At 45.5% G+C, this 24,178-nt stretch overlaps 1 protein-coding gene across 1 annotated transcript in view; it reads right to left on the minus strand.

The window, feature by feature from the left end:
• Rhoj (ras homolog family member J) overlaps positions 1–24,178 on the minus strand; it is a 92,313-nt gene that overhangs the window by 20,520 nt on the left and 47,615 nt on the right. The window contains exon 2 of the mRNA XM_052739580.1: positions 3,108–3,166. Within this exon, the coding sequence (XP_052595540.1) occupies positions 3,108–3,166 (59 nt within the window). The remainder of the gene's footprint in view (positions 1–3,107; positions 3,167–24,178) is intronic.

A 24,178-nucleotide genomic window follows, 5' to 3' on the forward strand; every position in this document is an offset into this window, starting at 1 on the left:
TTAATCCAGATCTTTTGAGGTGGGAAGATCCACCTTTAATCTGGGCCACACCTTCTTCTGGCTGCCCATATAAAGACATGAGAGAAGGAAGCTGGCTCTCTACCTGCTTGCTCTCATGCTCACTGGCAAGCCATTCCTTCACTGGCATTAGAGCCTGACTCTTTGGGACTGTGGTGTATACTGACGACCAGCTGAGACATCGAGCCTCACAGACTGAACAGCTACTGGATTCTTGGACCTTCCTTTGGTAGACACCATTGTTGGACTAGCTGGACCACAGTCTGTAAGTCATTCTATTAAATCCCATATATATTTATATTTATATTTATATTTATATTTATATTTATATTTATATTTATATTTATATTTATATTTATATTTATATTTATATTTATATTCATTCTGTCAGCTCTGTTCCTCTAGAAAACCTGGACTAATACACTTCCTAAATTACATTTGTTGTGAAACTTTTTTGGCTAATTTGTAGATATAGTTATTTTGCTGGAAACAGCTTCAGCCACCAGAGACTTAAATTCACTAATTTGGAGCCGGGGTGTAAGGGCCTGCATTTGTTTCTGTTGGGTTTTTGAGACAAGGTCTCATGTAACCCAGGATGGCCTTGCCCTTCCTATGTAGCTGAGGATGGCCCTGAACTTCTGATCCTGCTCCCTCCATCTCCCAAGTGGAATCTGCGTTTCTAAGATGCTCCATGTACAAGCACTGCTTCTGCTCAGCGGACAGCACTTTGACGACAGTTCCTAGAGCTGTCGTCCTCCAAGTGTGCTGTCCAGAGCAGCGGCCGTGGAAACCTGTCAGAAGTGCAAATTCTTGGGACCCATCCTGGACTTGTAGAATCGGAAACTGTGAGGTGTGGCCGTGTGGCTGGTTTTTAACAAGCTCTGGGTGGTTCCGGCACACACTCAAGTTTGATCATCACTGCTCCAGAACATGAACGGCAGCTTATCCTTTACTGTATTTAAAATCTTCCACTGCTTGAGAGGTCTCTCTTGGGTCTTGACTCAAACCTTTTTGGTTAATTACTCCAGTTCTTTCAGGATTTCTTGAAATTATCTTTTAAAGTTCTTAATCATAGAACCCGAGGCCTAGAAGGAACCCTCAGATATGGTCTGATTTCCTTTCTCCATGCTCCATGCTCCCATGTGAGTCTTGTCTATCCAGAGGTTTCAAAATAAGTGGAAGAAAGCATTAAGATGAGAATTAAGTGGAAGAAATAGCTTGAATCTACTTGTTACTATATTTTACAGCATTTCTCACCCCTGTGTCAGAGGTTCGGGTCACCCTACTGGCTTCAATTTTATGTTTAAAGATATTTTCACAATATATTACCACTTCCATTCTTACACTAGTATTTTTTTTAAAGGATAGAGTAATGGGGAATAATAACTCAACTCTACAAGAGCTTTGAAACAGTTTTATTGGATGCGGAATGAAGTAGAGATCGAGGGATATTGTTGTTGAGGCATCGGATGCAAAGGAACCCACAATGGTTGTAGATTGCTACAGAAGTGCGGGGCCAGATGAATGGGCAGGGACTTCCAGAATTTTCTGAGAAGGCAAGGGAGACAGAGTAGTTTCCGAGTATGAAAGAATCTTCTCTGTGTTGAGCTTTGGCAAACTGACTTGTATGGACTTTACACACCGTGGGGCTGTGATGAGTAGAGACGCCCCACTGATTATATGATTGAGTTGGGGTGGGCAATTCCAGCCCCTGAATCCACAGGCCTCATTGGCTGGGACGTTTTCTGGTAGGAGCTGTATTCTCTTGTATTAAAGGACACAGATCAATTTTTCTATTTGTATAGCTAAGGGCATATTTTCCCCTTGTTATGTTTCTGTTTCTTGATATTGATAGGAGAGGTCACCCTACTCCCGAGTTAGGAGAGTGGTTTTCCAAGTCATCCGGCCACATGTCGAATCTGGAGGGTCCTGGAAAGGAGCCTTGGGTCTGATGCTGGGATATCCAGGCTCCCTGCTCTGGCTGTAAAGGAGCAGCTTTTACAGATGTCCCTCACACCCTTGTTGGTGGTCCCTGCACACGCACACTGAAGACCTCGAAGGGATTCCATTTATTTATTTTCTAGTAGAGAGCTTTCAAGTTGAGCAAAATGACATATCTCCAGATAATTGTGAGAAAAGGTCTCGACAAATGCATAGCTATTAACAATTACCAAGAAACTCACAGTGGGAAATACCACGGTCAAATATTCACTCCAAAGGGCTTAAGCTGTATAAATTTGGACTGACTGAACAACCCGCTGATTTTGACCTAAATAAATGATTCAAGACATATGGTAACACGCTCTATCCAAGAAATTAGGCCACAGCCATCCATGGCTCATTCGCATCCCATCCTCCACCGGGCGAACTTCTAACACTGGATGTTTTCCACAGCCCTGTATGAGGTGCAGGGAAAGGCACTTACCCAGGATTTTCACCCAAGGACAGCCATGTGCAGGTTCACTGTTGGAGATTCAAATCTGTTTGAGAATCTTCCATTCTCAAACCCCAAGAAACACTCGTGACAGAACAAGGGTATTTGGGGAATCTTAGAAAAATCAGAGTCAGTTTTCAGTGGTTGGGGGTTGCCCTTCATCTTAGGGACATATCCAGACCCTTGTTTTTCTTTCAGTCTTTAATCCATTGTATCCCTCCATCTTTTTTTTTTTTTAGCCTTTTCACAGCTCATTGGGTAAATCAAATAAAGGATGGACAAAGAAAACAGCATGGGGAAAAAGGGTAAAGCTACAGTTTATAAACTAGTCCTGTACATCTTGGCTGTGGAACAGGTTTGGGTTGGAGACAATTGAAATTCTTGGCTAGAAATGTTGTTTCGTTATTTTTGAATATTGATGGTTTTACAGTGTTGGACATATCATCAGTATCTTGGACAGTGATTTAGGATTTTGTAGTTATATAGATAAATATTTTAAAGTTAAGAATGTGCATTTGGTTGTCATTTGGGTCCCAAGTGATGAGAATGGGAAATGCCTGTGCTGTTAGCTCCTGAATGATGAGCCAAATGGACCCGTTCTTTCTCCTAAACTTCCTTCCCCAACCCTTAATGAATCAAGACGGTGAGGTCATACCTGTCCTGCGGTGTCGTACAGTCCAAGCAAATGCTGCTTGCCTCCCACCGTCACGGTAACTAGGGAGAAGAGAAGACAAGAGAATTCATCAACAGAGGCTTCCATGGCTAGAATGTCCCATGCCAGCTTCTTTCTGGGCAGGGAGGATGAGCATATGCCTCATTGGTGTATATTCTAAACCAACTTGACAGCATCGTTTCCAAATGGAAGAGAACCTTGGGCTGCCATGGAAGCAGATGGCCTGAGCCAACTCCAAATCTCTCAATGGAGATGGATATTTTTGGTGTTACTCGAGTACTCTGTAGGCTGTTTGGTGACCTTTACTAGGCTCCGCAATACGAAGCTTCTGAAGAAAAAATAAAGGATGCCAAGTTCCTTTCTGGCTAGGTTATCACTGTCTTTGCTTTGAGTTACCTTTTAGGATACAGAGCCAGGTAATTAGCTATTGGAACTCTCTGTGTTCTTGGGGCTGAAAAGAAGGCTCAGTTGGTAAAGGGTCTACTGTGCACACATAGAGTCCTGACCACCCACTGTATACACATGGAGTCCTGACTGCCCACTGTATACACGTGGAGTCCTGACTGCCCACTGTATACACATGGAGTCCTGACTGCCCACTGTATACACGTGGAGTCCTGACTGCCCACTGTGCACACATGGAGTCCTGACCGCCCACTGTATACACATGGAGTCCTGACCGCCCACTGTGCACACATGGAGTCCTGACTGCCCACTGTATACACGTGGAGTCCTGACTGCCCACTGTGCACACATCGAGTCCTGACCACCCACTGTATACACATGGAGTCCTGACTGCCCACTGTATACACATGGAGTCCTGACTGCCCTTTGTGCACACATGGAGTCCTGACTGCCCACTGTATACACGTGGAGTCCTGACCACCCACTGTGCACACATGGAGTCCTGACCGCCCACTGTATACACATGGAGTCCTGACTGCCCACTGTGCACACATGGAGTCCTGACTGCCCACTGTATACACGTGGAGTCCTGACCGCCCACTGTGCACACATGGAGTCCTGACTGCCCACTGTATACACGTGGAGTCCTGACTGCCCACTGTGCACACATCGAGTCCTGACCGCCCACTGTATACACATGGAGTCCTGACCACCCACTGTATACACATGGAGTCCTGACTGCCCACTGTATACACATGGAGGCCTGACTGCCCACTGTGCACACATGGAGTCCTGACTGCCCACTGTATACACATGGAGTCCTGACCGCCCACTGTATACACATGGAGTCCTGACTGCCCACTGTATACACGTGGAGTCCTGACCGCCCACTGTATACACATGGAGTCCTGACCGCCCTCTGTGCACACATGGAGTCCTGACTGCCCACTGTATACATATGGAGTCCTGACTGCCCACTGTGCACACATGGAGTCCTGACTGCCCACTGTATACACATGGAGTCCTGACTGCCCACTGTGCACACATGGAGTCCTGACTGCCCACTGTATACACATGGAGTCCTGACTGCCCACTGTGCACACATGGAGTCCTGACTGCCCACTGTATACACATGGAGTCCTGACTGCCCACTGTGCACACATGGAGTCCTGACTGCCCACTGTGCACACATGGAGTCCTGACTGCCCACTGTGCACACATGGAGTCTTGACTTAGGAGCCCCAGAACCCATGCGGAAAGGCCAGGCATCTGTACTTGGCCTCACGTGTTCCTATGTGAGCATCTGTGTAGGGAGCAGGGAAGAGACAGAGATGGGCAGATCTCTGCAGCTCACTGGCCAGCCTGTCAAGCCAATCCATGAGCACCAGCTTCCGTAAGAGACCTTGTCCCAAAAGATAAACTGGAAAGAGTCACCAAGGAAGGCATGAGAAACCAACCTCTGACCTCTGCTCCACACATGGGTACCTGCACACACATGCATGTGCATGCAGTGCACCTGACCATACACCACACGAGACACACACACACACACACACACACACACACACACACGCACGCACACACACGCACACACAGGAAATCTCTCTGTTTTTATCTGACTTTGAGATATTAATAAAATCCAGGTGCTGTCTGGGCATGTGGTTTTAGGAATGTGGCTTCACATACCTACAGGGTTAGATTTACCCAGCAGGCTCGATGCCTTTGCCAAGCAATGGTGCCCAAAGTGAGGAGTAATGTGGGAATACCAGCCGCTCTGCACATGCCTGGGAATGACATACAGTCTCAAGTTGCTGCTCCACCGAGAGGGACCAGATTGCAGGCAGGAGGGATACGGTTCTCTTGGTGAGTGGGAAGAGCAAGGTTACATTTCCAAAACATCCAAATGTCTTCTGGGAAATAGGGAATCAAATATGCAGGAACATGCTCCCCCCGCTGCAGTTGATTAGAAAATGTGCAACGATAAAGTAAAAATGGGTTTGATCCCTTTTGCCATCAGCCACACAGAAAACGAAGGGCACCTGGATGGTGGCGTTTCAGAACTGGATGGCTAATGTGTCAGCCACATTCCCCTAGCCAGCTGCTCAGGGTCGCTGACTTTTTTTTACTTTTTATTTTCAGGTTGATCGTGGCATCATGTATGTAAAAGTATTTCTTCATGCTGCTCTTTGAAAAGCACTTGTTTAAAAGGCCCAGCGTCCCTAGATACTGGGGACTGTTTTTCTAGTCTACTCAGATCCACATGTGTTCCGTTTCATAACATGACTGCAGCTAGATGTGCTTCTAAATGTGTGTTTTTAAACGTCAAGCCCAGCTCTATGAAATCTTCACCGCAGCACTGACTGATGGGCAGGGGTGGGGCGTTTAAGCCTTTTTACATCTGTCCGTAAGTCAGGCCAGCAATGGAAATAGAGGTGCCCAGCGCTCTCTGTCCTGTTTGATTTCCTTCTTTGGCAGAGGAGAGCCTGGGCTGATGTTCTGCAATCAGTCTAAATGGTTTCTTTAGTGACCGATTGGTTACCTAGTCATGGATCAAGAATGAATGGAAGAAATCCAGCGATTACAACATGGAATTTCCTGCCTCCAGTGAGCCGGGTACATGGAGGTCAGAGCAGCTGTTCATGAGATCGTGTGCACTGCTCTGTGACCCACAGGCCCAGGGCCAACAGGAGGCAAGCACTAGAAGCTGAGCCACATTCCTAAGCAGTGGCTGTGATCTTTGTCACTGGAGTCCTGCAGGCCCAGCGTTCCTTGCCCCCCTTTTCTTAGAGAGCAGATATTCCATCTAGCCCCTTTTCCTTCAGGCCACATCCTTTTCTCCTTGGCAGCTGGAACTCCAGGATGCTTCACCAGGCCCGAGACAAGTGTAAGCAAGACAGGTTGAACCAGGAGCGGCGAGTCTGTACAATGTCCTCTTCCCTCTTCTTATCTTTCTCTTCTCCAGTGGGATTCCTGGATTGAGCTCAGTACCGGAAGCAGACAGACCAGATACAGACCCACCTGTAGAGATCAAGTAAAAAGCATAGCCATGCACAGTGTAGCATACACTATGCTTGGGTAACACAGAGGGCTGGGAGCATGTCTGAGTGTGCACGCTTTCGCACACTGCTAGCATTTGGTTACAGAATGTCTTCTGGTGGAGATGTCTACGTTGAGTCTGCAAGGATGGCCCTGAGTTTTCCAGACTGTTGAGGCTCCCTTACTCAGCCTTTATTCTGAAGGCTTTTTCAAGCTCTTAAAGTCCTTTGGCTAAGGAAATGGAAAGAAAAAGAATGAAGAGAATTTCCTTGGGTTAAGGCAGAATGGTGGTACAGGATAGGGGAGGATACCGTCGTTGGCATGGAAACGGGGTGAATTTTCAGAATTGCTGTCAGTAGTGGTTTGCTCTGTGCCCTGCTGGAGGGATGCTAAAAGCAGGGCTTAGAGCATGTGTCTCTATCTTTGAGAGTGACTTTAGTCTCTCTTCCCTATTTCTTCTAGAGGACATCAAGGGACAGTCAGAGACAGATGCCAGCATCAGTTCTACAAGGCATGTTTTTATGAGTCCTAGCCAGGCAGCAGATGTCTTATTGCTTGCCAACCTGTGTCCCATGAGGCTCTACAACTTGGCAAGGAATTAGTCACAAGTCCATGGAAGGGAGGTGCCACCACCAAGAGCTAATCATCCATGAAATGAGGTCACAGCATGGTTGCTCACCCCAGACCACTCTGCCTTTGAATCCTACCATTGCTTTTCATCATTGGAGTGACCCTGGGGACATCATCTTAAGTCCTGTGTTCCCTTTCTGTTAAAAATGGGGATCCACATGGGTAGAAGGAGAGAATTGACTGCTATAGGTTGTCTTCTGACCTCCACGTGTGTGCTGTGGCATACCCCTCTCCTGCCATAAACAAATGTAACAAGAATATCTAAAAAATGGGATCATAGAATATTTGTGAGAAGGACATATAATGAGAAAATATCTGACATACATCCTCGTTCCCAGTAGGTGCTGAATGAATGTATCCATCAAGTGCACATTGAGTCTGTTCTGAGGACAGGGGTCAGTCTGTCTTTCTTTCTACTGAGTATCCAGTGCGTATGAACGGTCACATAATCAGAATCTTAATTGTGGGCCACTAGTTACTTCCTTTTCTAAAAGATAGCTCTTTAAATCTGTCTTGTGTTCTCACTGAGGACCGAGTCCCCATGCCCAGCACAGGTTCTGCCATGTGAAGGAGATGTTGAATACACTCAGGGTAGAAATTGCACAGGGTCAACCCCTGGTCACAGAGACAAGGGTCCTTGGGACTGTGCAAGGCTGTGGCTAGATCTTCCCTGGCTGACCACTGATGACAAAGTCACCCGGAAGGCCATACCCAGGTTATCTTCCCAGAGCACCTTCTATTCTGGGAGCTTTTAGAGTTGTTTTCTGAACTTTGAGGGGTTTTAAAGAGAGGAGGCCAAATGGCCTGTTAATAGCTTAGATGGTTCTCTTAAGAAAGTGTGAAAAGTTGACCATGACCTGTTAAGTAGGTAAAATGAAGACTTTCCTCAAATCCATTAAACTCTTTGCTTCCTTGTGTTGATTCTGGGGTGAATTGGAGTGGCTAATTTCTTGAGGCGTGTAAGCCAGGATACAAGTTTGTTCTCTGGAGGATCATTAACTTAACCCAGAGAGAAAATAGCCAAGGCAGGACGTAGGCCTATTTCCCTCAGCATTTTTATATCTTAAAGCTGTGTCATTTGCAAATGCATAAGTCCTCTGGTTGTGGGTTCAAAACTTCTTCCTTGTTGGGTGATAGCTGTTTCAGAGGATCAAGGCCGTCTTCTGAAGTTCAGTGAGATGAAGTAAGGTAAGCTCCGTGGGTTCTAACAGTGGAAATGTTGGCTCAGTTAGGGGGAAGCCCCTTCGCCCTTCAGTTCCCAGGGTACTTCCAACTCCCTGCGTCCCTTAGGTCTAGTCTACTCTCTCAGTGGTTGGATAAAGCCTAACTGTGTGGTGTGGGTAGCAGCACAGGGGTGCTCCTTTTGGAGGAAGAAACACTAACTTTTAGATCCAACAAGAAACAGAATTTTAAGAAAGTTAAGCATGTGGCTCTCTGTTCATGTCAAAGATTTATGAACTGATGAGTGAGTGAGCCAAAGACCCTTTTAAGGAGAGAGGCAGTGGGCAGGCTGAGGCAGGAGGATCAAGAGTTCAAGGCTAGTCTGTGCTATGCAGAACAAGCAAAACAAAACAGAAAACAGCCCTATCCCTTCCAAAGGCTGCTTGGGCATGTTCAACACCTATCCCAAACGTCCTAAGAGTGTGTGTCCATTTTATTAAGGGGCAAATTCAGAGGCATCAGCCATGAAATCTCCCCAAATACCCGTGAAGATAGACACAAACACTGCTTCCTAAATATAAGTGGTGAAAGATTCCTGTGTGTGTGTGTGTGTGTGTGTGTGTGTGTGTGTGTGTGTGTGTGTGTGTGTGGTGGTGGTGGTGGTGCTCCTCTTTCAATGCCTGCCTGGCTCTTAATGCTGCTTGGGCCCCTTCCTGCAGGCCTGCATCAACCCATCTGACCATCTTGCCTCAGCAGCTCATTTCCTTTCTTGTCAGGGCCTGGCTTGTGTCCCCGGAGAAGCCTCTGCTTTGAAAGCTGTGTCAGCACGAGGGGAAAAACCCAACAGGCTTCCCGAGAATTCCCTGGGATTCTGAGTAGAAGGCTTTGTTTCCATTTCTTTTCTCTCCCTCCACTTTTCTCCTCCCCGCTGTCCTTTGAGACAGTGTCCCTGTAGTTCAGGCTGCTCTTCAACTCACTCTGTAGCTGAGGATGGCCTTAAATTCCTGATTTTCCTGCCCCTTCTGGAATTACAGATACATGTTATCACGGATGCCCCCTCCCACCTCGCTTTTGTTTTTGAGACAGGGATTCTCTGTGGAACAGCCTTGGCTGTCCTGGAACTTTCTGTATAGACCAGGCTGGCCTCGAACTCACAGAGATCGGCCTGCCTCTGCCTCCCGAGTGCTGGGATTAACGGTGTGCGACACCACCGCCCAGCTCTACCTCCCCATTTAAAGGTCTGTCTCATTCAGACAGGGCAGGATACAATCACTATGTCTTGTCCGGCCCTGGCTGTGCTTCTCTTCCTCTTAGCAACATGCTTGTGGTCGAGTCATTTTCTAAGTTCCCTGGATTTTAAGGTGGAGAACTAACCGGAGTTCTGGGCTTGCTGGGAACAAACACTGGGACCGTGAGGAAGCCATAACTGTCCTAAGCCTCCATTTTTCTTACCTGCAAGTTGGGGAACAAAGATGATCAGAAAAGTGAACATTTTGGACACTGAAGATTCCGAGAGCGTGGTGTGGTGTTACTGAGCAAACAACTTCCTTAACGAACAGTATTTGAGGAATGGGGCTTCCTGGAAAGATTTGTCACCCTGGTCCTGGGTGTGGGATGGATGCCCAGGAAAAATATTCCCTTGCCAGTATTTATTTGATGAAGAAGGAAAAGGGGGTGGATGGGAGGAAAGGGGCAGTGGGAAGAGCTCTAGACTCAGAGCTGACTGAGGTCTGGGGATGAGGCCAAGCCAAAGAAAAAGCCAGACAGCCGCACCCTGGCATGTCAGTCTTGCTTAGCCCCACCCTTCCTTCTTCAGTATTCTTTTGGAGTCCACCTCTCCCCATTCTACCACTAGATAGCTGTAGACTCTGAGTCTCGTTTACCATCCTTACAGCTGTCGCCATGCAGGCAACTCCTGTCCCTTGGAAAAAATCTCCTACTTGGTTCCAATTCTGTGTTTCCTCAATGCCCCCAGAGTAAGTGAAAAGTGAAAGCCAAACACCTTGTAAGAGCGGACAGAATCTTGGTTGCCAGCCCCTGGCTCCCCTTGCTCATTCTCCTTTATTTATTTTTTTTTTTTCTGGCCCAGAATGGGTCAGAAGCTTTTGCAATCTGTTGTATTCATGATGCCTTTGTTGGAGCGCTTTCTTTGGGATGCTGGGAAGGAAGTTCTGGAATACTTGCTCCACACTCAGCCTGGAAAATCTGCTTTCCTAAGCCCTTCCTACCCTTCAGGAACCTGAAACTATTTCTTTCTTTCTTTTTTTTTTTTTTTCTTTTTTGGTCTGTGTGTATTTTTATATCTGTGCTGGTGCACTTATGTGCGTTTGGGTGTGTTCACATGTGTTTGGAGGCCAGAGGAAACATCAACTACTGTTTCTTAAGAAGTGTCCATCTGCTCTTTTCTGAGAGGGTGTCTCTCACTGGTTTGAATATCACCGCATAGGCTAGGCAGATTGGCTAATGAGCTCTAGGGATCTGCCTATCTCTGCCTCCACAGTTTGGGTTATAAGCATGCACCAATATGTCCAGCTTTCTAATGTAGGTTCTAGGTACCTGACTTAGGTCTTTGTGCTTGCAAAGCACTTTGTTGGCTGATCCATCTCCTCAGCCATGGCCAGATATTATTTGTTCTTATGTCCAAATGCTAACAAAGCTTGAATATGTTGCTCCATACATATTGGATGAGTGGCTGAAACATATTGAACTCCAACTAAACTGAAGTTTTTCTCTGAGGCATCTTTGGTATTTTCCAAAAGGTCACCGTGAACTTTGTTGGACACTGAATGGCAGGATGGGGTCACTGGTCTGATATCCTGCACTGTATCTGGTCCACCTGTTGTGAGGGATGCCATGGAAACCTGGCTTTTCTGGGTGGCATCTGTGCTCATGGTGGTCCTCTAATTTCATAACCATACATCTCTGTCAGTAAGTCAGGACCACTGACCATGTGCTCTGTCTGAGGTTCCCATTTAGCCAGATAAGCCTGACCTTAGCCACAAAATACAGGAGGATTATCACCTATGGCTTTAGAAAGAAGTGCCCAGTTTATAGGTGAAATCTACAGATGAGGGTTGTGGCCCACAAATCAGAGTGTACTTTTTGTACAGTCCCCTGAACAGAGAAACTCTTCAGAAATACCCACTAGCCCTTTTAATTGGAGCGACACATTGCTGAAAATTCATTATAATTAAGTTGTCATTGACGGACAAGAGAGTGAACAGCTGCTTTCTAGGTCTGCACTTTCCAGTTTAGCCTTGATTTTCATTCCATGATCTAAATTTTTGTACTCTCCCAGTCAACGGGCAGAGTAGTGAAAAGCACAGACCCCTTGGTTTTATCTGCCTTAACGTTCTGAGGATGTAGGTCTGCATCATTCTCCAGGTCTCCGCTCTGATCTCAGTTCCCTCATCATTAAGATCATTATTGTAATAACTTGAATACTCTAGCATCCTTCCCACTTGGCAGCTTGTCAGAATACTAGTTGAATCCCACGCAAGGAAACCTTAAGATGCATAAAGTGCTCCACAGACATTACTTTGGTTTACAGTGTCCAGCACAAGGCAGAAACAGTGACCTAGAGGGAACAGGCTTCTCCTGTCTTTGTCAAGCAGCAGTCACTCAGGACATTCAAATACCTTGGTGGTGACAGAAGAGGGCTAGTGCATTCCTTTTAAGAGCTTTGTAAGAATTGCTAGGCTCATAAAAATTCTATCTGGTACTGGTCAGAACAAGTTAGAAAATATGTTGGAAAATAGCCTTTTCACAACGCACACACACACACACACACACACACACACACACACATACAGACACACACAGGCACACAATTATAAAGTGTTCGATAGTGTGGAAGATGTTCATGGGGGAAAAATAGCACAATACTTGTTGACATACCTAAAGGGAGAGAAATAAGCTAGCCTATGTTCTGGGTGAGAAGTTGTACACTGGGAAGACACCAGAGCTCCCCGATTTAATTTGTTTAAAGTAACTTCAAGAATTTTTGAGTGACATGTGACATGACAGTGACCATGTGACTCTACTGGGTATGAAAACCGAGTTTAGAGACAACAACTAATAATGAAAAATATGTACTATGAGATGCATGTTAGTGTATATTGCAAAATTCTACCAAAGAAGTGTCATTCCAGTGCAGGGATTAATAAGACGGAATAAAAATATCAGACTCAGTGCTACAAATGTAAAGTTTCAGTCTTTGACAAATGACATTTTAAATCAGTAGGAAAAGGTGAACTGTTCAAATATTGAGTTTAGATAGATGATTACCATTTGGAAATAAAAAAGGTCTTAAGAATTATAAAAGCAAAGGAAGAAAACCGTAAGGAAATGGCTAATATATCTGATTTAAAAATGGAAGATACAGGCTCTACAAAATGCTCATAAGGTAAGAAAATAACTTCTTTTTGTATGTGAGCACACTTCCTTTTTAAAAACTTATTTTATTTGCATGTGTGTGTGGGTACTTGAGGAGTCCAGAAGAGGCCATCAGGTCTCTTGGAGCTGGTGTTCCAGGTGATTGTGGGTTGCCCAGTGAGGGTACTGAGATCTGAACGCTAGTCATCGTGACTGAGCAGCAAGCTCTCCTAATCACTCAGAAATCTCTAGCCCTAAGCATGCTTCAAAATACTTATTTTTATTTTACATGTATATGTGTTTTTACCTTCATGTATGTTTGTGCACTGTGTGTGTGTGTGTGTGTGTGTGTGTGTGTGTGTGTGTGTGTTGCCCATGGATGCCATAAGAGGGCATAGAATCCTCTGGAACTGGAATTATAGATGGTTGTGAGCCATCTTGTAGGTGCTTGGAACTGAACACGGGTCCTCTGCAACAGCAGTGAGAGACCTTAAACTTCTGAGTCCTCTTTCTAGCTCCCAAACCACACTTTCTAATCAATCATAATTACCCCGAAAGGAAATAAGAATGTAGACATCTGACAAAAATACAAAGGAATAATGAATATTCAAGTCAAAAGTTTGAAATTAAAGACACAATCTTTGGTCCACTGATGGGCAATGATAAATCAAATGGTAACAGTCAGGCTGAGTGGTGCATGTCTGTAATTCCAGTTACTCAGGACACAGAACCAAAAGGTTCGTAAGTTCAGTGCCAGCTGGGCAAAAATGGTTCGGTGATAGAGTGCTTTTGTAGGCCTAGCATGTAGAGGCCCTGGGTACCATCTCCAGTAAAACACACACACACACACACACACACACACACACACACACACACACACACACATGCATGCATGCACGCACTCGCACTAGAGAGAGCAATAGTGCTTGCAAGTACTTAACTATGTAGTTGCTCACACACGGCTGAAGACAATGTAAATTTGCTCAAGCTTTTCTGGAAAGCCATTTGGCGATAGATGAAAAAAAGCCTGAGCATGAAATCTAATTTTTTATTTTTTTCCTTCTGGCTTAACACTCTTTTCAGGAATGCGTTTCAAGGAACAATCGTACAAGTGCATGATAATGTCTACCTAAGAATTCATCACCAGTGTGTTTATAACTGCAAATGACCGGAAGGGGTTAAAATGGTCAACAATCCACATCAGTCCCAGGGCGCCCTCACAGAGGAGCCTGGTAAGAGCAACAGGAGTGTGAGGAGAGACTGGGGACATCATGGTCAGAGAAACAGGAGAAGATGCCACCCTGCATCCATAAAATATGTATGTGACGCTCTCACTTTTTCATGCTTGTCCCTGTGGACATGTGGAAGGCTCTTAAAACAGCTGAGTGCTCTGGAATTGTTGGGACTATGCCGCTGTTGTAACGGCTGCCTACAGATTGGCTTGCGTGTCATCTGTTACCTCTGGTTGAGCTGTGTGCCTTCTGGGTTCCCTCTGAAGCCTTCCTGTCAGGCGCATCCGGATTCATTTTAGGTTGTAGATGGAGCCTGCATCTTTATGACGAGAGTGTGAGGGTAGGTCTGCTATGGCATTCACTGGGCTGCAGAGCAAGCCATCTCTCTCAGAGGACCACGGCGAGCCCCAAATCTCTGCCCGCACCTGCTTTTTGAAGGTACCCAGGAAACCTTACGTGTTTGAGAGTGCTGGGATCTCCTGGAGTGTGTTGATGGGAAAACGGAAAGAAGGGCATGAGCTGTAGGGGGCGCTCTTAGGAAACCGAGTCCAGCCCTGCATTACCATCAGGGTACGGGGAGAGAATGAACCGGGAGAGAAAAGTCAGTTCCTCTTCTCTTCACTTTCTCCTCTGAAGTGTTGCAAGATAATTTGGAGAACACGAAGCTATTCATTCCTTCATGGTTGCTATCCTTAGAGTATGAGTACTCACCCTCCTCTTTGTTATGCAGAATTCGGGGATTTATGCCCTTGTGGTTTTTTTCTTTGTTTTATTTATCTTCATCTAATATTCCCAACTGAATAAGGCTTCCTTTCAGATAACAAATAAGGAGTTCTTTCCAGGTTAAAAAAAAGGAGCCTTATGGTATACTTCTTAATATATGTCAAATAGTATGAATACTAAGTAGCCGTGTTCCTCAGCGTTACTACACACTGTATCCTCTATATGAAATAGAGTGTATTAGAGACTAAAGAAATGAAAGGAAATATAGGTATTTACTAATTAATATTTGATGAGTAATTACAGTGGGAGGATGTATGGGCATATATATCTATATTTCTAGACATACCCGTGACAATTGTATTTGTGTATATATATATATATGTGCATATATACCTATATATCTACACATACATGTGACAATTGTATATGTGTATATATGTATGTGTATATATATCTAGACATATATGTGATAATTATATGTGTGTATACATATATATATATATATATATATGTGTGTGTGTGTATATATCTATATATCTGGACATACATGTGACAATTGGAGCTAAAAGTTTTCAGATGCTTTCTGTAACAAATACATGGGAGGTTATTATCCTTTGTAACTTTATTATTAAGTGTATTCTTAGAGTTTGTGTGAGGTAAACACCACTTTCATGTCCTTGTCCAGATACTGTTTTTCCCCAAATCATCCAAAGCTAAACATGCAGTTCGATCTAAGGATGTTTCTCAGCAACACAGGATACCCGGCTAGGCAGTCACAGAAGGAGAGGAGCAGAGTCAGTGAGGGATGCCCTGATGGCTGACAGTACTTTTTCTCCTCAGCAGGAGGGAAGAGGAAAGGTGACACTCCTTATTTTGTAGCCCTTCTTGCATCCCTGACGTATTTATTTATTTATTTATTTATTTATTTATTTATTTATTTATTTATTTATTTATTTATTTATTTATTTATTTTTAGGTTTTTCGAGACAGGGTTTCTCTGTGCAGCTTTGCGCCTTTCTTGGATCTCGCTCTCTAGACCAGGCTGGCCTCGAACTCACAAAGATCCGCCTGCCTCTGCCTCCCAAGTGCTGGGATTAAAGGCGTGCGACACCACCACCCGGCCCTGACGTATTTATAATGCAAGCGTGCATCCCCTGCCCACAGGCCAACGGGTCACTTTCTAAACTCTCGTTGTACTGACGCCATGCGTCTCTTTTGGAGCCCAAACAGTTTTAAAGCTTCTCGATGGTACCCTTCTGCAGATCATGTGTTCTCTCCTTCTCTCGTGCTCCTCAGTGTGGCCCCTTGGAGAGCCTCAGGTGATTGACAGGTGGTCCATTTGAGAAGGAGCCCTGTATTCCACGGAGACAATGCAGAAGGGAAAGTGGGTCTCGGCTACTAATTCATACATGCCCATCCCCAGTCTTCAGACATTAGGGATTAGGGGGGTTGGGACGAAATCCTAGCACCGAGCCTGTACAGAGTTGCAGGGCTCTGTGACTGGGGAAGCTTCCCAGGGGTTTTTTCATGTCCCCTCGCACGCGCTCCCCACCCCACCCCAGTAGTGATCTGGGATTCAAAGGGACTCTGGCCAAAAAAGGATGAAGATGAAATTATAAACAAGTCATCTTGGGGCTTGGAATGTCTCTGTCCCTTGGACCATCACTGGGATGGGGCTCTCGGAATCTGAGAGCCCTAATGAAGGGGAGGCAATGGCAGACACGGGAAGGGCAGCTTTCTGACTTGTTAACTTCAGTGTTCCGGTAGATTGTACCCACAGCTTGGCTAACCATAAACACCAAGTGTGGTTTATTCTATGTGGGGATGTATGCCTGTCTTTGAAGTTTTGTAACCCACTTTAAAAAAAAATGTGCTTCTGGACCCGTGGAAACCCTTACTGTGGCTATGTATCCATTTGCCCTGTGTGGTGGCCTGTATGGACATGGTGTTATGGGGAAAAATGGTGACGCCGCAGGGCTTATCTCCTATGGGTGAGCTCCCCTCTGTCTGTTTCCTCCTCTCTGGTCCTGGTAAACTGTACCATCTCTTTATCCCTTTGCAAAGTCTATCCTGTTTCCTCATCCCCACCTCCCTGATGGGTGTTATAGCCATGATTAATAGCTGGCTGGACCGTACACACCTTTCAGGCAAAGACAAACCCTGAAGGCTTTGCTAGTGATGTGATTTTAAGTAGTGGGTATATATTGGATGAATGAATAGATTAAATGTCCCTGCAGCCTCCAGGAGAGCATCTGTTTCAAGGGGAACCAGAGCCAATGGACGGAGCTCTGCTGGGGATCTTAGGAACGTCTGGCGGGTGGGAGGGGAATGTGTTGAATCATGCAGCTTTCCCAGCATGCAGGGAATCTCGGCAGAAGGTGCCTGTGATACTCTCTGGTGTGGATGCCAGGAGACACAGTTGTTGAATTGGAACTGATCAATTCTAGAAAACAAGGAAGGCCATTGAGCATTGGGCTGGGCACACTCCAAGACAGACAGTGAAGGAGTGTTTGGTTAGCTCCTAGTGCTGGCAGTGCCTGCTCTGATCCAGCCTTGCAGGACATAAGGCAGCTGTTGAAGTTGTCAACCCCAGGGCTTGGGGTACTTCCCAAGCTCTTGACCCCGGTGTCTACAAGGGGCTGGAAGCACCTGCGATCCAACTACCATGCGCCAGGGGGGAACAGCACCTGGAGCTCTGCTCCCAAGTCTGACTCCAGTCAAAGGGCAGAGAGAAAAACAGAGTGGAATGAACGCTGGCTCATTGTGTCCCAGATCCTAAACAAACAAGACCAATGCGAAGGAGCACTGCCTGGACAAATTCAAACTGCGTCAAAGTAGTTTTTTTTTTTTTTAATAAGCTTTCACATTTGTGGACACTTCAGCCGTCCTCAACAGGTTTCTCTATGACTCCGTGGTGTCTGCTCAGATGTCCCAGCTCACCAAGAAGCATGGTATTTCCAGCTGCCTGTTTTCCCAGTGTGAGCTCACAAGCACCGAGAAGGGAGGAGCCTTACAGATCATCGGGTGCTGACCCATCTAAAAATAGAAGTGGCTGGAGGGACACAGAGGGTGCTTGGAAGAAGAAGGCAGCACCAAACAAAATGCTGAAGGGAGGGCTTAACGTACTACCCAAACCTGCACGCTCTTGGGATAGTCACGAGAGGATTATGAATTGGTGCCTATGGGTAGACCACAGCGTGAAGCCCAGGACTGGCAAAGAACACGTGTTTATAAAGTGACCCATTCATAGACATAGCTTCAGGCTCTGAAGGGCATTCACACTGAGAATGATCAAGGCCTGGCCCTGACAGATTTTATATGAAAATGAAAGAAAAGTCACAAGGAATAGGTAATACATTGAAAAATCTAGAGCTAGTACCAGGGCTAGAAAAAAATGCCCAGAAACTAAGCCAGACCTGTTCTTCGCCAGCTATGGAGAAGTTCCTGACTTCTGTGTTCCATATTTATTTCCTCATCCACATCCTGTTCTACTCTCATCTTCCCATCTCCTGGAGAAGACGAGGGAATGGTGAGGAATGGAAGGAGGAGGGTAGGGAGGGCTTGAGGAGCAACACAGAGGTATGAATTCCAGGTAGGAAGGAACCGGAAAAAAAAAAATGGCTACCCTAACCACCTAGCCCTTGGTAAACAGTTAAATAGGAGTCGATGATGACTTTTTGAAAGTTATGTTTTTACTGTTGAAATCAGTGTTTGGAAATATTCCTGGTCTGCTTTTCCAGAGTAGTCTCTGTAGCCAGCGCTGGGGGCCAGCCAAACACTTCGTCACTGTCTGACTCGGAGTGTGCCCGAGCCAACGCTTCAGATAGGCTATTTCATACCACATCTTCAGGCTGCACTGTTTGAACTCGTCAATGATTTGACTTCGTGAAATGAGTGGATAGTACCAGATAGTTCTTTGTATTGATTTTAACCACATCTCAAATTCATACACCGGCATATCCGCAGATGATTACTGACTTGGAAGTTAGGATAACAGTGCCCAAACACCTCCACGCCCTAATACCATGAAATGGACTTGGCAGGTGTGATTAAATGAAAATCTTTGAGTTGAGGCAATTATTCTGGGTTACGGCATGAGTTCCAGATAAGCAGAAGCATCCTTACATGGGAAAGAGGGATGGATGTAGGAGAGTCTGTGTCCAAAGAGACAGAAGATCAGGAGTGGAGGTTGGGATGCTACGAAGGAAGCCGTGAGCCTGGGTGTGCCTCTAGGCAGCCTCTAGGAAAGGCTGGATGGAGCTTCTCCTCTGGAATGCTATATTGAGGCAGTTTGGACTTGTGACCCTCAGAATAGAAAGATAATGAATTTATGGTGATTTTTTTTTTTTTAACAGCAACCATCGACAACCGATACAGTGAGTTTGTGTTTGAACGCTTGCTGGATGCAGCAAGTTGGTGTTTGACGTCTCCTAGGGAACATAAATGTCATTTTGTCAGTGATATTTTGGGGGAAGCCATCTTTTCACTTGACTTAAGCATCCTTGTGAAGGGAATTGCTGAGTGTTAAGACTCTTGGCCCAACTGCCTCCAGGCAGGGCAGTTGAGAGAAAGCGCTGCCTGGTGACTTGGGTGCAGCTGTGGTGCACAGCACAGCTGGGCTGTTCAGCACCTCTCCTTCCCCTCAGGGCTCTGTCTGCAGAGCTTCCTGAAGCTCACTGCTAACCACAGCCCTCTAGCCCCCCCTCCCCATTACACTCAGGGCCCACACTACCCAGTGCTGCCTGTGGTAGATCTGGAAGCTCACTGCTCTGTGTACTAGGTCCCTCCTCCAGTCCTTTTCTATTTGAATCTGCATTCTCTCTTGAGTAGGAAAAAGAAATGTTTTTCATAAAATCTCTGACATACAATACCTGCCACGTAGATATTCTTTCCCTTTTCCTTGAATTCAAGTTATTGCTTTAGCTACCTACCGAATTAATTAATTGTGTGCGTTGTATATGTGTATGTGAATGTGTGCATGTCATGTTTGGAAGGTGGATGTCAGAGGACAGTTTGTGGGAGTCAGCTTTCTCCTTCCACCATGTGGGTCCCGTGGATCTAACTCATGGTGTCAGACTTGGCAAAAAGTACCTTTACCATCAAGCCACCTGGCTGGCCTGAATAAGTTGCCTTTTTTTTTTTTTTTCAAGACAGGGCTTCACTGTGTAGCCCTGGATGGCTGTCCTGGAACTCACCTTGAAGACTGGGCTGGCCTTCAACTCAGAGATCCACCTGCCTCTGCCTCCCAAGTGCTGGGATTAAAGGTGTGCACCACTGCCACCCAGCTGAATAAGTTGCTTTTTATGGTTTAATTATTTTCCAGGTCTTATTTAGTTCCAGATAGCAAATGAAATACTTTTAAAATATATTAGAATTACTAATAAGGAGCATAGGGGAAGTAAAGGATGGTTGAGTAGGTGACATCTGAGTGAGTCTGCTCTGGTACTGGGTGAGGCAAGGTCTCCATGCTTGACTCTGGGCGTCATCATCCAGAGGAAAGTGGGAATCATAATTGGTGAGTGATTTATAGAGTCATTATGGAATCAAAGTCTCATGATTGATGAAGCATGGAGCAAAATGCCAGCTGGATAGCCAAGAAAAATGTAACCATTCCTAGGACCCAGAACAGCTCTTTTCTAAGGGTTTCCTAAATAGAACACTTACGTCCTGTGGTAGACATTGTTCTAAACATCGTCTTGAGTTTCTACAACCTTCGATTTCTTACCGTGTCCCTCAGAGTAAGCATACAGAACATGCTTATTTCATGTATACTAGATAATTATTGAGCACATGCTATGGGTCAGGGAAGGATGGGTTCTAGGGCATGTAGAAATAAGCAAAACCAGTATCATTATCTTCAAGGTTCCTCTAGCTTGAAGGGAGGGGCCAGACACAGCACAAATAGCCCCCCCACTAGGAAAAGAGATGGCTGAGGGAGTGGAGTGGGACTAGCTTTGCAGTAGGCATCAGGGACAAACTCTTGGAGGAAGTGTTGTTGAAGCTGAGCCTTGAGCAATGAAGAATGCTTGTAAGTCAAAGAGCGTGTATGTGATTAGTGGGGAGAGGTCAAGTGTACATGGCACACGTTCCAGGCAGAGGGAGCTGCATAGAGTTCCAGAGACCGGAAAGATGTGGAGGACAGGAAGGGGCAGAGTGGCTGGAGTGTAGAGGATGAATCTGAGCTTGTGTGTGTGTTGCTCATTTATTGAAAAAAAAAAAATGAGGTACCACAGACTGAGTGGTGACCATGGAGAGGTGGAAGTTGTGTCTATGGTAGGGCCCAAAGCACATGTAGACAGCCTGTGGTTATGCACTCCTCCACATCCCACTTCATCTGCTATGAGGGTAAGGAGACTTCCACTGTCTAAGTCAGTTTCCTGTGCAAAGTGGAGCACATTTCCTAGGAGACACCATTCCATTTCTCACAAGGATCTACTGAGAACAGCAGTCCTCGGCCTCGGCTGCACCCATTACAGCAAAATGCGTTAGACTGAGGCATTGCTATTTGTTGAAGCTCCCCAAGTGATTCCATTGTACGGCCAAGGTCGAAAACCACAGAGTTAGAGCAATAGCTCAGTGAGAGGGTATTAAACGTGAGATTCCAGCTAAATCCTGCGTTGAAGGTAGGAAACAAGATGGGAAAGAGTATTTCTATTAACATGAAGTTGGAATGTAGTTCTTTGTAATCTTTTCTAATCAGCTTTACATGGTGGCGGGGTGGGGGGGAGAGGTATTCCTATTCACACAAAGCCTGAACGGGGCTGAGAATTTGCCATTTTCTTTAGCCAGTTCTACACGGGGAAGATTAAATTGTGATTAATTGAGGAAATGGCCATCCTTGTAAACTCTTTAACTTTCAGCAGTTCTTGTCAAATTGATCGGAAACCCTGAGCTTTATAAATAAAGATGGACTCTTGGGTCTGGCATGAATCAAAGTATCGGCTAATTGGACACGAAAGATTTCACCTCTAAATCTCTGCCAGAGGCCAGCAACTTTGAGTCCACGGCATTTGCTCGGGGGTAGCTCTTCACGGGACTCATGGTCTCCATCCTGTTGCTGTGGGAGGAGTCCCAGGGATCCACACAAGTCAGTTTCACCTCATTGAAATGAATTGAGCATGTGTTGGTTTGGTGAATTCCCATCATCTTGCCCACTTTTTGGGAAGCTATGAGCTGTGTAAAACCAGGAACTTTTGGGTTGGCTGCTGGCTCTGTGGTTAAAGTGCTTGAGCAAGCATGAGATTGGAGTTCAGCTCCCCAGAAACATGCATACATGCTGGGTGCGTGAGGTGGCCCGTCTGTAATTCCAGCCTCAGAGGGCAGAGAAAGGATTCTCAGGACGTACTAGCCATTGCTGCCAGGATCTAGGTTTGGTTGAGAGACCCTACCTCAACAAATGAGGTAGAAATGGAGGATATTTTCTGACATGAGTCTTGGGTCTCCACACACATGTATGTGTGCACCCCACCTCTCACCCACACAAGAAATTTAAAAAAAAAGAAAAGAACAGGGACCTTTGTGACCATATCTTGTTCCTTTTGGCATCAATTTAGTATTCTCTTCTCCTTCCTGAAAGTGTGAAGACTCTCAGTCCCACTCAGTAGGCCCTTACTGGCTACAAAGGTGAGCTGTGATTGGCCTGAACTTATCATTTCTCCTATGCTGTGGATATCGCTCTGTAGGCTGTGAATGTGTTGCTCTGATTTGGTTGATAAATAAAATGGTGATTGGCCAGTAGCCAGGCAGGAAGTATAGTATAGGTGGGATAAGTAGAGAGGAGAATTCTGGGAACAGGAAGGCTGGGTCAGGAGACGCTGCCAGCTGCTCTGCCATGAGAAGCAAGATATAAAGGTACCGGTAAGCCACAAGCCACGTGGCAACTTATAGATTAATAGAAATGGGTTAATTTAAGATATAAGAACTAGATAGCAGAGAAGCCTGCCATTAGGCCAAGCAGTTTTAATTAATATAAGCCTCTGTGTGTTTAGTTGGGTCTGAGTAGCTGCGGGCCCGAGTGGGACTGGAGAAAACTCCAGCTACACTCTTACGGCCCTGGTCACACAGATTGGTTAAGAGCACATCATCCAAGTCATATCAGTAGAGAAAATTAACTCTATGCCCTTTAATTGAGCTTTTCCTATGGAAAGGGAGGAGGGAGGTAGCCTTGGGAGCTGGCAGACATGGCGGAGTTATGCCAAGGAACCTGAGAATGGAGCCAGCTCAAGAAGGCAGGTCTAGACCACATCATGGGAGCCGCAAGCCAGGCTTCACCTGCAGGTAGGACTTTGCCTATAGCTTGCCATGACACAGGGATTGTGTCTGCCATGTTCCCTCTGTGGCTCCAGCACAACAACATGTGCTTCTCAGAGGGAGGGAGGGAAAAGGATTATGTTAGGAACTAGCAAACCAGTGTTGAGTTTATCAGGGAAGAACAAAACATTATATCAAGAGCCAAACTCTCATCCCTTTTATGTCTTTGAAATCTCAAAATAACAAAAGTGGAATTCCCTTTTGATTACCTTAGAATGACAAATAGCTAAAATGGAAAAGCGAAATAATAGGTCCAGTGATGGTGTGGATGGGAGGGAACAGATTCTTTTCCCATAACACTGATATTCAGGGAAGTCTGACTCAGAGGGAAGGCATGTAAGCCAACGGAGTCCCAAACAAGTATTGTTTCCTCGGCCATGTAAACCTTCCATCTTATTTAATCCCATCTATCTTGACTTACGTTATCCAAATTAGCCTGTATTTGAATTTGTATAATCACTGGACAATGAAAGAAACCACGGGTGCATCGGGATGCACTGCTCAACACTGACATACTCAGCCAAAGAGCCATCACGATTTATTAAAATGATCCTTTATTGGAGACGAGAAAGAGACGTTTTGTGTGGAATCTACCTTACTTCTCCCACAAGAAATAGGCAAGAGGAAGGCAAAACAAGGAGGTCGTACCAGAAGTCCTGGAGGTGATGCTGTCATGGGCATTTGAAGAAGAAAAATCAGACCGTTTCCTTCCAGGTACAAATGTATCAGCTTCTTCCCAGACATTTACAATGAAACATTTCATCATTGCTTCCTTCAGCTGATAGTAGCTTGATTTTTTTCATTAAGCAAACAAACAAACAAAATCACTCACCAAAACACACTAGTTTCTAGGGCTACAAGAAGGAGAAGGCTTGAACTCTCAATTTTGTGCTTTAAAACACACATTGGAAGGTGGACATCCTTCTCTGGAGGTGCTGCTTTAGACCAGAACCTTCAAATGCACGGTGCAGGACACTTGCTGATAGCATCAGAGTCTACCTTGACACAGGCATCTACCCTGAGAAAATCTATGCACGATTTCAGCTTCTGACCTGGTTGCTCCATTTTCCATTCCATTCTTTACTTGCCCCAGGATTTGAATGTCTCCTGGAAGATTCTCGTACTGTCCCAGTTCTCTGATTCCCAGACTGCCTCTACGTGGCCTCCCAGGTTTGTTTCTAA

This window comes from Peromyscus californicus, unplaced genomic scaffold (assembly GCF_007827085.1).
Source record: "Peromyscus californicus insignis strain IS unplaced genomic scaffold, ASM782708v3 Scaffold_15__1_contigs__length_86483966, whole genome shotgun sequence".
Classification (NCBI taxonomy): domain Eukaryota; kingdom Metazoa; phylum Chordata; class Mammalia; order Rodentia; family Cricetidae; genus Peromyscus; species Peromyscus californicus.